Source organism: Pteropus vampyrus, unplaced genomic scaffold (genome assembly GCF_000151845.1).
Source record: "Pteropus vampyrus isolate Shadow unplaced genomic scaffold, Pvam_2.0 Scaffold286, whole genome shotgun sequence".
In the NCBI taxonomy this organism is placed as follows: domain Eukaryota; kingdom Metazoa; phylum Chordata; class Mammalia; order Chiroptera; family Pteropodidae; genus Pteropus; species Pteropus vampyrus.
The window spans coordinates 1629000-1645885 of record NW_011889067.1 but is presented as its reverse complement, the minus strand read 5'-3'; the positions used below and the strand labels follow the sequence as shown (position 1 = coordinate 1645885).

General features: G+C 39.8%; 1 protein-coding gene across 1 annotated transcript in view; it reads right to left on the bottom strand.

Annotated features, from left to right (window-relative positions):
- Positions 1-2401: 2401 nt before the first annotated feature.
- The window catches only part of IQGAP1 (IQ motif containing GTPase activating protein 1), a 99651-nt gene continuing 85166 nt past the window's right edge, over positions 2402-16886 (bottom strand). The window contains exons 32-40 of the mRNA XM_011376134.2: positions 16561-16693; positions 15517-15619; positions 14906-15041; positions 14430-14517; positions 11764-11976; positions 10940-11106; positions 8901-9023; positions 6688-6796; positions 2402-4709 (exon numbers count right to left, since the gene is read on the bottom strand). Of these exons, the coding sequence (XP_011374436.2) occupies positions 4596-4709; positions 6688-6796; positions 8901-9023; positions 10940-11106; positions 11764-11976; positions 14430-14517; positions 14906-15041; positions 15517-15619; positions 16561-16693 (1186 nt within the window). The 3' untranslated portion in view covers positions 2402-4595. The remainder of the gene's footprint in view (positions 4710-6687; positions 6797-8900; positions 9024-10939; positions 11107-11763; positions 11977-14429; positions 14518-14905; positions 15042-15516; positions 15620-16560; positions 16694-16886) is intronic.

Genomic DNA, 16886 nt, shown 5'->3' with positions numbered 1-16886 from the left:
TCTGATAAATGAAGTAATAATACTGAGAATATCATCATTTTGCAACCTATAATGAAATAAATCTAGGCAGTCATTATTCGTGGCTGCTGAATCCATGTGACATGTGATGAAAAACTGTGTCAAGTGGGCAACACTTGAACCCAATGACCAGTCTTTATTTACAGCATAAAAAGATAAGCCCCTGATGTGAACAATGGGAATTCTGAAATAGTCTTGCTTTTAAAAGGTTGAAACTGAGTCTGACCCACATGGCTGTAGTAAAAACCTTAGTTAGAATGTAGAATGCAGTTATACGGGATCTACATCAAATAAACTGCAAGATTAAAAAAAAGAGGGAGAATTTCTAGATTAAGGGCTTTAAGAGACCTAGCCACTAAATGCAACGTGTGAACCTTGTTTGCCATCTGACTCAAATGTACAAACTGTTCAGGCAATTGAAAGATGACTGGGGAAATGTAAACACTGACTTCATGTTTGATATTTAAAAGTTACTTTTTAGGTGTGATAATAATCGTTTGGGTATTAAAAGTCTGTATAATTCTTTGCTGTGCCTGGTTAAGGTGTTTAGCAGCATTCCTGACCTCTACTCACTCGATGCCAGTAGCATCCCCTTAGTTAGGACAAAAATATCTCCAAACATTGACAAGTGTCTCCTGGGGGAACAACTGCTCCCTCTATTGAGAAACACTGTGTTGGAGTATTAATGGTTGAAATACTATACCTGGGATCTGTCAAAATAACCCAAGGGGGGTGTGGATAGAGGTAGAGATAAAAGTTGGACCATGTGTTGATAACTGTTGAGACTGAGTGGTGGACTCATGGGAGTTCATTATACTATTCCCTCTGTTTATATGTTAGAAGTTTCATAATAAAAAAGTTTTAAACTTGTGATACCAAAGGAGTATTAAAATATTTCTAGTTTCCCAAAGGATTTTTAGCAGAGTGGATTAAACAAGTTGTCTCTAAGTCAAAAAGTTATGAGTGTAATTCAGTCAAAAATGGGCGACGTTGTTATAACAAAACACTTTCCATTTCCATATGCTTATTATGACAGCAAAACTTCTCAGCTTACATTTATAAAAGTGAAAAGCAGAAGAGAATTGGTTAGGACCCTTATCTCATTCTACCAAGAGTAGTATTTATCCATAAGTTTCTTAAACCTTCATCTATCTCATTAAGAAATGCATTTCAAATACCTTACTTTTAGAATTCTGTCAAGACAATATATAACATTGCTTTGACAAAACATGTACTAACAATAACGATGCATATATATCTTTCAGGATTGAGTTACTGGCCATATGGTCACAGGAAATAAAACAAAATTACAGGTAATTGTGACAGGATGATTAAAAATAAGACTTATGCTTAAAATATTACATTAAGATAAAATTCTGAAGGAAGTAGAATAGAAATCTGAGTTTGAAGGAAAAAAAGACATAAAATTTCCAACTGACAAAGATCTTTGCTCACATACCTTTTAAAATAGATGAGGCATTCCACTGGATTCCTTGAAAAATGAAGCCATTTTTATCTTTGAGTTTGTAATATGTTGGCAATTATAAACTTTACAACTTAAACATTCAAAGAAAAATTTAGATGTCAAAGTGAAAATGGTGGAGGGAGGTGAGGTATTCTCCTCAATTCTCTTCAGGTTTACAGGGGCCTAAAAGTGTGAGCAGCACTGCTGTGGCTGCGCTGCCAGGAGCAGGAGGCTCTAGGGCCCTCATCCGGGGACCCAGCTCACCTTCCTCTATTTTCCCTTTGTCCTTGTTTCCTTATTTAACAGGAGGATACCTTGATAAGCACCTTTCTAAGTCCCTTGATTTCTCTGCAGGGCAATGTAGAGCATAGTTGTTAAAATACAGCTTATTTCGGGTTTCATTAACACACTGCCAGAGAGCATTATCTCCATTTCCAAAGGAGAAAAGTGACTCAAGAGGAACATCCATGAGGGCTCACTGCGGGAAGCCCAGGTGCTCACGTCACTCTTCCTCAGAGGCGTGTGGGGTCATAGCCAGCCCTCACGCAGACCATCACCTCCCAGTTTTCACTTACGTTTACAATTATTCAATTCCCCCCTTATTTTATATCGTCGCTTAATATTAAATGTTGCCGCAATTTTAAACTTTCAGCCATTAGCCAATCAGAACTCAGAGATGTTTGTTCTTCCCACCCCCTATTCCTTTTTATGTTGAGGCTACTTTAAACATATTACATTTAAAAAGGCTACTCACATGTTAAAAATCGCTTTGAGATAATTCAGTGATTTGATAGCTGATTTGTGTTTGCTCCTTCAAGATTATAAAGGGTTGTTTTCAATTATTATATCTCACTCTAGTCAACACTCTGTTTAGCAGGAACTGCTAACAATGAAACTGAGAAAAAATAAACACAAACATGAACAAATGACCTTTTATTTCATACAGAGATACAAAGGCAATTGTGTGCGGCAACAATCTGATGGGCAGGCAGTCCAAATTCTTGGGAGGAGGTAAATTCATGATAAATGTCACGATGGCTGGTGGAACAGAAGATCATAGAAGGAGAGAGACAAGGTGGAGAACGCTACAGCTAATAAATAAAAGGACTAAGAACTACACTGTTTCAATGCCACTTGAGTTCACCTAGGCCTTCTCAATGTCATTAAAACTACAATTCAATATATAGTCACCATCAAAACTCTCGAAGTGCGTTTTGTGCTACTTTGCATTAAATGTTGTGTCAAGGGAACTATAATCCTTACAAATAATTGAAACATCATGTTTTATTAAAGGAGTTGTAAACTCAGCTCACTGTCGGTCATGGGTGTGGCCTTTGGAACCTGACAAACATGCGCGACGGGTATCCATCCTCCTTCAAGGTAAAAGCATTGGTCCCAGTTTCTGAGGTGATGCTACTTGCAATAGCATCTTCTTTTAATATGAGAAAAATATTTACTAAAAAATTATCTTCCAAAATACAACAAAAAACGAGGTCAGGGTAGCGGAGACTCCTTCCGTCAGTGGCATGCCCCACCTCACCTGCCAGGGGTCTGCCTGCAGTGGGTACATTTGCACCCACGGACCTGACTGAGTAAATAGTGCATCATGAAAAACACGTCTCCAGCACTTACATTTGTAATAGGGACACATCACATAATTTGTTATTGACAAAACAGTTTATTGTATTTAAATATACATAGATCAATTTATAGATGTTAGTTTATTTTGTTAAGTTTTATGTTTTGTGATAAAAGAATACTGAACCAAAATATCAGAGAAAATTGAGGCTCAGTAGCATGATTTCACTGTTCTCCTGGATAAACAGATTTTTTTAAAAAGTATGACTTTTTATCTAAGAATAAAAACTTCCTAGAAATTCAATGTTTAGAACTGAATTTTTTGACTAAACCCAGAAAACTGGAGCTCATAAGATAAAAGCAGTGTGGGCAGGAGGAGAGAGAAAAAAATGGGGAAACAGACTTGACATCATGTGTAACGTTGGTTGGCTGGTTCTGTTTATTTTTGTTTCCATCTACTTAAGGCAGGATTATCTCTGCGACTGCAGACAAATCCTAGTGTTTTAGCTATAAGAAAGTTTTAAGAGTTCAGATATACAGATAAGCCCATTTTAAAAAACCTTTTCTTACCATATTCTAATGGCTTTGAAGCATTATATAAATCTTTAAAATTCCTATCACCCACATTTTAAGAAATAAATCTACACTTTAATAAGGCACTCTTAAGATATAAAACAGCTTTGAAAAAAATTATATCCTAAGCTAAGCTAACCCATTCCTTTGCCACAGCGACGAAGTGGGCCGTCTTCCTGAACCAGTCAATCTCTGCACTGAAGCAGACAAGCAGACACCTCAAAGAGCAGGGACACCACAGACCATTATAAATCCACCTAAATGGCCGAATTTTATCAATGGGACTCTACCATTCGATGACAAGAGAGTTACTCTAACAGAAGTGTCCAAATTTGATGGTAAAGTTTAAAAATGATATCATCCCCTTTTCTAGAAATGCTTCCTCTAAACACAGTACAGTGGCTTCTATTAGCTCCTGCCTATAAAGGGAAACAAAACAGAAGAGGAGCGATGATACCCCACATCCTTCCGTTTTACTGTGAAGGAACTTCACTTTTAAATGACAGCCTAAGAACGACGGGTAATCTGACATTTTGATTGTGTCTTATATCAATGTATGTCATTGGTGCTAACAGCTTCCACTTCTAAATAACAAGAATTCAAATCCCACCATCCCTAATGCAGATTAAAACAAACACCAAAGCTTACAATATAGTAATGCAACCTCTAAGACCATTATAACAACACAGATAGGTTTTGGTCAAGTTCCCACTCCTTCCTAAGTGACAGAAGAAAATGAAGGAATAAGAAGGGTCAGACTAAGCCTGAAATACAATCTCGCTATGAAAAGGGGGCTACAAATGTCCAGTCAGAGAGGGAAGAGTTAAAGATGTGGCATTGGGAGTATATCGAGCACCTTGTAGGTTGGGTCTCTGCTTCCAGTGGGTAAAAAAGGGCCCTAGGAAGGTAACCGTGAAGCACTTCTTTCCTTCATCCTTCTGTGCTGGCAGCAAATGATCAGTTACTTCCCGTAGAACTTTTTGTTGAGAAGGAAGATCAGAAGGTTGACATTTACTTTAGCTCTATCAAATAATTTCATGACTGCAACTCCTTCATACTGTAGCTGCAGCAGGTCCTGTTCAGAAAAACATTTTGAGAGTTAATCAAGTCTGTGGAACAAGAATCGAAAGGACACAATCCAGGGAGAGACAGAGAAGGAATGAAGCCTGCCTCGTGCGCCAGGTGTGAAATGGGCGGAGAAAAGGGTTCCTGGCTACGGACCTGTCCACAGCACAGCCACCAGGAGAGCTCGAGCAGAGGCACATGCTGGTCACTGAATTTGGAGCTAAGAAGTCATGTGGCTCATATCAAAATATACAAAACAGAGAGAAAAAGCAGCATGCTCACTTATCAGACACAGCTACGCTCTTTAGTTCAGAAGTTACAATTATATGTCTCCAGTCTGTCCAAGTGATAGAGGTCAACCTGAAGAAGGTGAAGGCACTTCATTCGATCCCTGATGAAATACACTAATCACTGAAAACAAGAAGGATGGTAATTTTGCCTCAACGATGTCTACTGGAGTCTTAATTTCTACTTCACATAAGAAAGCTTTTATGTTCTGAAGGCAAGGGACAAGAGAGAACTAAATGTTTATTAGCTGTCTACCATGTACTCGACATTGTGTAAGCACATTATACAGTGTCTTTTTTAAGTCTGACAAAAATCCTATGAGGTGTGATTATTATCCAGTTTAAAGATGAGACTCGGAGATGGTAAATGAAGTGCTGAATCTGGATCAGACTGCAAAGTCCTTGCTTTTCCCCCTACTCTAACACTCCAGGACGAATCGAGGAAAAATCTGAGCGGCCTCACCCCTTAACTCCAGTGGTGATGAGAAAGCAAGAGTCTTAAGAGCTTAAAAGGACCCTAAAAGTTCAAGCAATTTATCTTTTGGAAAAATCCTAGCAACTCCACGAGGACTAGGATCCTGGTGCATCACCTGTGCCTAACTTAATACCTCGCACCTGGCAGTCATTCCATATTTCATGAATTTGTGCAGGAACGAACACATTACCTGAGGCAGACTGGCCGACCTATACGCACTTGGTGAAACTGAGGGAATAAAGGGATCTTTTTATGTTAGTACTTGAGTTAGCTATGTGCATCACGAAATCATTTCACATCTGTTCAGCCAACATGTTTTGAAGGTCTATGAGTCATTGAGAAGAAAACAAAGCAACACTACCTGTTTGTAAAGAGTCTAGGGGATGAGAGGAAAATAAGTGGGCACTACAGTAACAGAGACTACTTCTACAGGCTGCGGAGCAAAGAGAAAACCAGCTGTGCTCAGAGGAGGCTTTCGTTCAGGAGTGGTTCCGCACATGAAAGGACTCAGTAACGATGGAGGAATAAGGGTGGGAGAGCGACCTGTACAAAAACCCAAATGCATGTTCAGAAGAAGGTGCCTGCCCAGTGTGACAAATACAGCATGTGAAGCAGCGCAAGGGATGAGATGGGAACCAACTCTGACCTCTACATACGCAAAGCTAAAGGTGTCTGCATAGTACCTAGGAATCCTCCCAATGCCCTGGCATTTTTTAACGTATAAAGATTAGCGATAATGCAGAATAAAACTTAGAGATAATCACATGATAAAATGATTCACTGTAGCGTTCTTTTTGAATTTAAAATGGGATTCAGTTTACAAAGATGCAATTTATGCACACCTTGTCAGAAAGATGCTTTAAGCACCTATCGATCAAAATGAGAAAGAAAATGTCAAGCTACGGAGCAGGCTTACAATTTTGTACAGTCAAGATTTGTACTTAACATTTTGTTCGACTCCAAGGTATCAGCTTAACTTAGCGGCAATGCTAAGCGGGGGCTTCGGATAACCTCTTTCTGAAGATTTCCACTTCTGCAGAAGCTCTCAGCAGGACCAGAGCAAATCAAACACAGAATCAGACACAGCTCCTTCCTCTCAGCCTGGCTCACCGCTGAGCGTACACAGCTTCCCCCAAATGGCTTTCCTTTCTATCTACCTGTTGATCTGGACAAGAACACGACTACCTCAGACACAGAGCTCTCGGTGACACCTGGTGCACACCCACCTGATAATGTAGCATAAACGTCTCCATCTGAACTCCCATGAATTTGGCTTTCACTTCAAAGTCTCCAACTTCTTCTGTTGGACTGATTTCAAAGATAACATTTTTAAACCTGTTGAAACATAACATCACAAGGGTGTGAAATTTTATGTTCTCATATAGAAATGCCCTGTGAAATACAGAAAGGAGATAAACGATGTCTTCAAAAGTGACAAGGGGTACAAAAATAAAGGTCACAAAGAACTTCTGCAGTATCAGCGTGGGACCTCTACTATAAGTGCCATCTGCTTTGGGTTAGGAGAGAAGAATGGCAACCTCCCCCCTGCAACACCTGCATTCTACTGAAAGAGGAACCACTGAGGAATGCCACCAGTGGCCTCTGAGGGGATGTCATCAGGAATTCTCTTGGCTTTCCATGTGGCCACTGCTGAAACCTGGATAAAAGGAGAATCAAGAGCAAATTGGGCTGGAAAAAGAGGAAAGGGGTAAGTGTTTGAATGCATTCATGATTGAAGATTGGAAAAAGTGAGTAAATAATAAAAAGGGGTCGGAACAAAAAGAATCCAAGAGAGGAAGTTTTTTTCTGGAAAGAGCAGGTGCTATAGCTATAAACACACTGAGGACCACCAAGGACAGATTGCTATTACTGACCATATTTAAAGCATCACTTATTCTCAACATTTTACATGCCCATAAATTTTATGACACCAGAAGAAGGTGGGAATCTGCAGTTCTCCGAGTGATCAAATGTGTCACCCCACATTTCCAGAACTCAACTAGGGAGCAAACTTATCTATTATGAACAGAGCTGAGAACCATGACAGATGCAAGAGGCCACTGAGAAACTAAAAGAAAAGCCACAAAATCCATGCACTAAAATACATGCATTTTATTCAACAGGAGATCCTCATAGGTTATTCCTGAAAGATATCTATTTTATGTGATAAATAATTTTATTTTAACTGATTTAGTTTGTTATCTGCTTTCTAAGCCCATAGTAGCAAATTAAAAAGAAGAGAGGCAAATAATGGTAGGCACTTCAAAATGATGACAAAATAAGGGAAGAGATAATAATTATGAAATAGATTTGAAAAATGCATAAAGTGCTCAACAAAAAAACCTCCAAAAGACCGATTACAAATTGAAAAAAAATGAAAATACAGATAATAAACCATGTTTTAAGTGCACACACACAACCCAACCAGAATTCAAAGAAATCCAAATTTTAAAATCAAAAACTTTTTTAATTACTGAAATCAAAACCACCAAAAATTATTATTCAATGACAAAAAAGTAATGAGATAAGTAAGCACTTTCATACACATTTCAGATACTACTAGAAAATACTTTGACAGTATATATGAGTTAAAAATGTCTTTCAACTGCTATAGAATTAAAAATAGAACTATCCTATGATCCAGTAACCCTATTTCTAGGTATACTGTATACCCAAAAGAATTGAAAGCAGGATCATGACAACATATTTGCACTTCCATGTTCACTGCAGCATTATTCATAATAGGAAAAATAGGTGGAAGCAACCTGAATGCTCGTCAATGGATGAATGGATGAACAAAATGTGGTTTATACATACATTGGAATATATTCAGGTTTAAAAAGTTAGGAAATCTGTCACATGTTACAACATGGATGATCCATGAGGACATCATGCTAAGTGAAATAAGCCAGTCGCAACAAGACAGATACATATGATTCCACTCATCTGAGGCACTTAAAATAGTCAAATTCATAGAGACAGGAAATAGAAGAGTGGCTGCCAGGGGCTGGGGAATAGGAATGAGTTGTTGTTTAATGGGTACAAAATTTCAGTTTTGTAAGATGTCTTGGTTTAGAAACGGAACAAATAGAAAGGCAGGCTTCCCTGCTTTAAAAAGGAAAAATTAAGGTGGCGCGTACACAGCAGGTGTGAACATGTCCCAAACAGAGAAAAGAAATACTTCCCCCTTCAATAATGGACAAATTAACTCTGATTGTTAGGCCTAATTCTGTGTATATATAATATGTATTATATATACATATGTGTGTGTGTGTGTGTGTGTGTGTGTGTGTGTGTGTACATATATACATATATATATATGTATAATATAACAATGACCATCCAGTTAAGAGAAAGAAAGGGAGTAAGATAAAGATGTGATAAATGCAGAAATTAAAAAATCAATGTATAAAAACAAAGTAAAAAAGTAAATACTCACTGATTCGCTTGTAGGTCCTCAATTTCCAGAAGGACTCCTTTTTCATGTAGTCTTGCTGCTGTATATTTAAGAGAAATCTTTTTGCTCTTCTTTCCTTTCATTTCCCTAGGCTTCTTGGAGACCCTGTAAAATGTCATCATGTTACTTTCTATAAATAACTATCTATTTCAAATCTGTTGGCAATTCGAGGATATGAGGTCAGAAAACAAACTTCCCGTCCACAAGCATAAGTAACATATCAATTCTCAAATGGCAGATAAATGTTAAGATTGGCCTAGGTAATATCATTGCAAAACAGAGGAAACATTACTAAATTGTTTTAGCCTTCAATTTAAATTATATTTGAGAACCTACCATCAATGTGACAGTGTCTTAATCCTTCTATGTCCCTCTCAGAACCTAACCACCTATGAGTAAGTGTAAGGGATCCTAATGCAAGCCGGGGGAACTGAATTCCAGGGGTGCCACCCTAAGCCCCTCGGCTATGCGGGGCAGAGGGACAGAAACACCTCAGATAAGTCATTTTTAAAAGAGTTTAAGCCGGCATAGCAATTACAGAGGAATGAGGGCGAGGAAAAAGAAACAGATAGTAGGAGTTGTTGGGGATATTCGAATCAAGAAGTGATAAGTAAGCAAAAGAAAAATAGAGATAAATGAGAACCAGGAATTTGGGACTCCCAAGGGAAGGGTCTGGAGAAATGGGCGGAAATACCGGTAGGAGTACAAAAGGGAATAATCTCTATGAAGGCAACTAAAGTATCTATCAAAATTACAACTGTACAAAACTGTTGGCCCAACAATTCCACTTTTAGAAATTTATCTTAAAAAATATGTGCACCTTTGCAAAATGACATATGTACAAGAGGTTATTTATTGCAGAATTTTTCATAATAAACAACTGGAAACAATATAAATGCCTAACAGCGGAGAACTGATTAAATCAATTGATATTTCTGTCTACCCAAAGGAAAAGCATGCAGCTGTTAAAAAAGGGAGACATTAGCTCTGCCTGCTTAGAAGCAGTGATGACTCTGTGACAATGAGCACACCTAGTGCCTGCATCCTGGTTTCTAAATACTATTCTTCACTAAAAGGAACCAAGACAGTTTGGAGAAATAGCTAATTCCAGTCCCGGAGAGGGAAAAGCGCAAGTTGAAACCATAAATATCTTGTGCCTTAAAGTCAGGAAGTGCTCAAAAAATGATGGGGACATATCAAAAGGGCACAAGAGTCAGCTCTGCAAATTGGATCTAATTCTTAGCCCTTCCCATCAGCCCTGCCTCAGTCCAGGAAGTCTTCTGGGGAGGGAGGGAGGTAGGAAGAGCATGCATGTGCGAGAGCAAGCAGGTAGAAGAGTAAGTGAGCCGGAGAGGTGAAGCTGATGTGACAAAATATGAAAAACGGGTGAATCTAGGTGAAGGGTTATGTGGGTGTTTATTGTTCTATTCATTCAACCTTTCTGAAGTTTGAAAATTCTTCAAATGAAGTTATGAGCAAAAACAAACTAACCCACAGGCTGCTGCAGCCTGCACTGATTGCCTCACTCTCTGGGTTTTCGGTTCCCCTCCCTATAAAATGGGCAGGTTGATGGTTTTTGGCCCGCACCAGGAAGGATGCATCAGACCTTCCTAAGCAGCTAGGAAAAAGTCAGGGGCTGAGACCCTGTCAGCAGGAGGTATAGAGAGATGCTTGGGAACCGAAATGTTTATAATATTCCTTTAGTGATTTTGAGGCACAGCCAGGTTTTGGGGACCACTAGATAATCTCCTTCCATGATTAATTTCCCAGGCCAGAAAGATATTTTGGAACAAGGGATGCTTAGAAATAAGCACTTGTGAGATCCATCACATAGTATTTATTTACATCATACAATGACAAATGGAATTAGGAAATGATGCAAACTATTAGAAGCAAAATAAAGAACAAAATCAATAAAAAGATCCAGTGTGCTTTAAGTAAAAGTTTCCAATGTTACTTCAGTTCCCTCTACTTCTTTTCCCCTAACATGGATTCTTTTAAAAAATTAAATAAATACTCACTTGCCCTTGCTGGCTAAGTTATCCAAGCAGGTTTTGATATAGCTTTTATAGTAATCCACCTGCTCTCCGTAAAAGGTGGCCTTAGAGTTCAGAGCAGCGTATGTTTGCTGCAGTTTCACCAGCTCAGCCTTTCTCCTCTGGCGGTATCTCCGCTGATTCCGAATATCCTGAGACACAATTATTCAAATGAGGAAAATAATGATATCATGTGCTTCTTGAATCATTAACACCAGAACCCAGTAGTGCTTAACTCTGCCTTGCATGACCACACATTCTTAATAGGCAGCAATTCATATTCAATACTTAACAAAGAAATTCAGATCTCATCTATTTTTTGTACCCAATTATATTTTCTAGAGGAAGGGAAACGTGTTACTTTTACAAACTTCCAGTTCTTAGAATCTATTTGTAAAATTTGCTTAAATCTTTTAAATATGTTGTCAGGAGAGGGAGAAAAAGATAAGGATTTGATGATCAATTCAACGTGAATTTATATTTCACAGAAATCATTAAAATCTGGATGAATTCCAAAGAGGCCAAGGACAAATTGAGACATGGGAAGTTCTCATTAGATTCCCAGTCTTCTCCTCATTAATTTAGGCTATGGAATAAGTTATCAAAAGGCAGGCAATGTCCTCATGTGGGAAGAGTCAGAAATGGTTCTTCAGAAGAAAGGACACTGATCTGCCCGTGAACTGAATGGGTGTCACCATCTGAACAGCTACTGTCTCCTTACAAGCCTCTGTGACAACTTTTTATTTATGTATTTATTTTGAGAGAGCTTTAAACACAGCCAGGCCATCACTGTCCCTCAAATGCAATACCCTGGCAATGTCGTTGATTAGTTCCTGGTATTTGTTCTTTGGGTTCACGGTCCCAAGCTCCGTTAGCTTCTTCAGGCCTGACTGGATCTTTTCCTTCTTCTCCTGCAGAGTGAGGTTGCTGTCTTCCTTTACAAATTTTGACTTTTTCATCTTGTCAGGAGTTTTGGCGTCACGGATAGCACGTCTCTGCATGGCCCTCTGATGTTCTGCTTCCTACAGGTAAGAAAAAGTAGTTCCTGGTAAGTTCACTACACTAATACAAATCTGAATTTATGCAGATCACATGCGCACTCAAACTTACACGGCTCTCCAACTCCGTTCTGGAAACAGAGGGAACAAACTCACTCCTTGACAACTGACAGAGAAACTGCATGAAGCAGAGGCCGGTCTTTTTTCATCTATGAAATTGTCTGGCTTCTGGGGGCTTCTCTCTTGGACTCTCAGGTATGGTTAGGAGATTGGGCTCTAACGGCTAAAAAAAAAAAAAAACCCTCGTTTTTTTTCCCTATCATATCTTAGGACATAGAAGCCACTTAATTTTTTCTGAAACGCAGCTCGATGAATGTTGTAACCACACCAATGCAACACCAGTACTCAGTAAATTCTTGCCAATTCTTTTGCCCCCATGTCCAGGCTGAATCATGTTCAGGCCTTCCCTCTGCTTCCAAACATGCTGTGAATGTCAATCTCTTAAAAAGAGAAAGATCTTCCCTTGATTCTTCTAACTTTCCTAGTCAGCATCCAACGTTTGCCTGGTACGTCCCTGCCTGATATGCAGTCCTCACTTGCTATTGCATTTATCTGGCACTTTCTTCTTTCTTTAACTCCTTGCAAATTGCTTCTGCATGGACTGTTCTCATTACCAATTACCATACAGCCCATGCCAAATCCAGTGCCTTTTCTTAGTAGTCACCTTACTCATCTTCCCTGCATTTTCTTCTTGCCCTGAGAATGGGTTTGGTAGATCCAAGTAGCCCAGGGTCATTTTGCTTTCAATACTTCAATGATCAGCTCTGTGCTGATGGATCCTAAATCTGTCACAAAGGCTCCAGTGTCATATTTTGAGCTGTTTGTACCGGGATGTTCACATTTGGAATGACTGTAATTCCTCCCAAACTAGAGCAATTCCCTTTCCCAAACTACCTTTCTTCCCTAATGTCAAGTCTACTCTGTATCATATAATGCAAAGAGCATAAACTTTGGTGTCAGACAGAACGGAATCCAAGTCTGGTTCTGCCATTATAAGCAGATGATCTTGGGCAGGTTATATCACCTCTAAGGGTCATAGTTACATCACCTGTAAAATGAGGATGAAAAGGGACAGTGCAAGGAGTAAATGAAAGAACAGAGGTGAAGCAGCAAACTCGTGGGAGGGTCTCAGGGACGGTGGGTTCCTCCTCCCTTACTTCTAACTTCCTTCTGGGTTAAATGAGTTGCTGTTATCAGTTATGCCTCTCTGCCTCTCTTCTGGCCTCTCATGCACATTTCTTCGGTAATTAATCATAGCTTCTAAAATCTGAAAATTCATTTAAAAGAGTGCTTTGCACACAGTCCACTGTGTAGCCTGAAGGGTTCCCAAATGGACCGCAGAGTCCTAGAGGCCTGGGTTTCCAGGGCCTCACTGCTGGCGCTACCGGAGCAGCTCTTTATCTGCTTTATGTGTTAGTCTTCCAAGTTAACTGTCATATAATGAAAAGGATTCCTATGCTCCAAATCTGAAAATGAATGACTTCGCCTACTTTTCTTATTTTATGAAGGTGAAACATGAGTCTTAAACATGAAGAGACCCATCTATCCCTTCCCACTGCCATGCCACCCCCCAATCAACCAGGCCTGCCACTTTATCACATACCTAGATGACTCAACTACCATCTGCTCTGACAGCACTGCTAATTCAATCAGTGTTAAATGGTCCCCAAGGTCACAACAGCTCTCTAGCTGTTATTTCTCCAGTGCCGAATTCCTGTCCAGGTTTTGCGTTCTACATAGTTTGTTCTCATGCTCTACGTCCCACTACTCACCTTCACCCACGTCTTCATTCTAGAGATGCAGGCCTGGTCACATCACGTGGACTCCCCTGCCTGGCCTGCCCCTCGTCTCACATACTATCGATTCTAAGTGTGGCTCGAGTCCCACTTCTTCCTCATGCTTTGCTGCTCACTAGCCTCTTTCTGAACTCTAAGCATTTTTATAGCAAATACTACAGTTAATTTTTAATGGTTTTTAATGGTTTCCTGTTTCCAGTATAACTACCACATTTCCCCAACTAGAGTTCTTTGAGTTTATGAGCCACATTTTATACTTTTCTTCTATCTAGCAAGACACTTGACAAAATTCTAACCATGTAATATTCAATAAATTACTAGGCAGACATACTGATTCTGCTTCAGATTAAATTAAAACACACACGCGCATGCACACACACACACACACACACACACACTCACTCCATGGAAGTGCCAGCAAGCTTTGTGCCCTAGAACATCTGCCTCTACATTTAGGAACCAACAACTTTTTCAACAAGCCCTAAAGCACCACACCCTCCAGTCCACCCCCGGGTTTTACCACCCTGTCACCTATGTCCCACCTCCTCGATCCTGGCATGCATTTGTTACAGAAGCACATAGGTACCTTAGTATGATATATGTTGAACCCCTAAATTTTACCTGTTCACTGGTGGCTGGTGTTTCTAGGATTTCAGTCAAGGTCTCTCCCGGCTGGAACCGGATGACATCCACAATTAAACGTTTTGTGCTGAAAGAAAATGGAAGAAGCACTTATATGACCAGGTGTTCTACTTCCTCTCAAATGGACCTATTGAACGATGGCACAAGCATCACCTCCCAGAGGTCTCACTGGGCGGTTGCTAACACCAGCCGCTCATGGTCCCAGACCTAGTTATGCAACCATAACTGAGTGGGTACCAAGGTTAGGATTTTTGAGATGTAAATTTCACTTTAGCATCTTATTAGCAAATAAGGGAGATAAGTCCTGTGCCAACTATAATATATTAGGTGACCGGAATTATGACAGACTTATAAGGCCAAGATGATCATTTCAATATGAACAAGCAGACTTGTTCACCGAGGCCAAGGGATCACTGGATTACATTTACTTCATTCTTCACACTTTCAATACTCACTTAAGTAAGATGGTCCGAGCATCCATTTCTGCATTCTCATCCCCAGGCACATCAAACTTGTTGGTCAGTGTGAGAGACACTTCTGTCTTAGCCAGCGCCTCCTTATTTGGGTCATTTAAATTGCCAGCGCTTTCTCCTGAAGTTTTGGGAGGACAGAAAGAATCAGTATAATAAAGAAAAGAGATATTAACAGAAGTAAAAGATAATGCAAGTCTAAGGCGATACTTGAAAAATAAGCCAAGATGTACACCGTGGCCAGGACACCTCTTACTTACTAAAAGAAAATATATGCCAAGTGATAAAGGCTAAGGATCCATAATAAAATAAATGTTCAACAAATCATTTCAACACTAATATTGCCATTCTTTCTCAAAATATTCTGTTCATTTCCTTTACAGGACTTATAAATTCAAATTATATGATTATGTGTATATAGACATTTAAAATGCTCTCTTCCACTGGAATTCAGCTCCTCAGCCAGGGATCACATCGGTTTTCTTCCTCAAGGTATATTCAGAACTTGAACGGTGCAGAAACAAAGGAAGTGACAATTACAACACTCCTCTGTCATGCCCGCCTCTCAGCACTGGGCATTTAAGTCAGGACATTACCTATCAGGGACTCAATGGTGGGCACCTCGCCAAGGTCGTCCAGCAGCTCGTGGATTGGATCATTGTGCTCCGGAGCAATGGCGTCCTGGTGATCTAACAGGAGCTGCGGGTGAACACTCGGGGATCAATTCCACTCATACACTCAGCCCATTAGCCCAATCCCCGCCCACGAAGCCAAATAGCACAAAAGGCGTTAGATAACAAAGCCACATTCAAAGCTCTAACAAGCCAATTCTCAGCAAACCCACCCAATAAACAATATCTAAAGCATCACACTTGGCCTCTGTTGAATGACTTGTTATGATGCATTAAGAGAAAACACAGGTACTCGCTCAACCCCATGGATATAAGAGCACACCCTACATGACAAAGAACACTGAAGCCCAGCGACTTCAGTACCCAAAGCCATCGATGTGCCCTCCGACCAATTCAAATAACTCGCTGCCATAGTTTTACTTACTCAATATTCCCAGTCCACAGTACCTTTCTATTTAGAGAAAAGTACACCCGATCAATGCTGTCATTTTCTCAAGGGCACTCCAGCAAAGCTTGAAGATGCCGTTATCCAAGAAATGACAATGCCTGAAATTTCATTTACATTTTATACGATTCCTCATTTCCTGTTCTCTATGCCCCCAAAAAGGAAAGGAAAAGAAGCATCCAAGGGAAAATCACTCACTCTAAGGCAACACAGAAGAAAAAGTCGGTATTCTATTCATGTTAGAAAAAGGACACAGAGTAAAAAGTAAAATCCAGGGTAAAAAAGGAGGAACAATAAAAACAGTATTTTATCAAGTCCCTAGATCAGTGCTTGCAATGGAGGTTCCATGGCCCACCGTGGAGATTCTGGTTCGGTGGGCCTCTGGGTCTCTTTGAGAAACCTAACAGTAGATATTGTTAGGAATAATAAACAACAAGGCAGATGTGATGTCAGTAAGATCAAAGGAAGATGAGCTATCTGGCTTCTGGGAATGGTAAAGCAGCAGCAAAACAGACAATTAAGGACAGAGCAATGAAATTCAGTAATTAAAGAAAAACACATACCGTGTGAGTGTTGATGATTTCACCAATGGAAATGTAGATCACTGGTTTGGTGAGGGTCACTAGGTCAGAGTACTCATCCACATTGAATTTATCCTGAAGCTCTGGGACATCACAAGCAGTTTGGAAAAACCGTCTGAAAACAATCACAAGAGCCAGACCCCAACAAGTGACATACATGTGAGAAGTTAGGGAGAGGACATCCCACAAATCTCTGAGGCAACACGTTCAAATAGAAGCCAGTCCAGACAGTTAATTCTAGAGCGAGTGCTGCGTGTTTGCTGTGTTTGACAGCCTTGGCTCGTTAGTTCTAGTAACTTCTCTCTCCA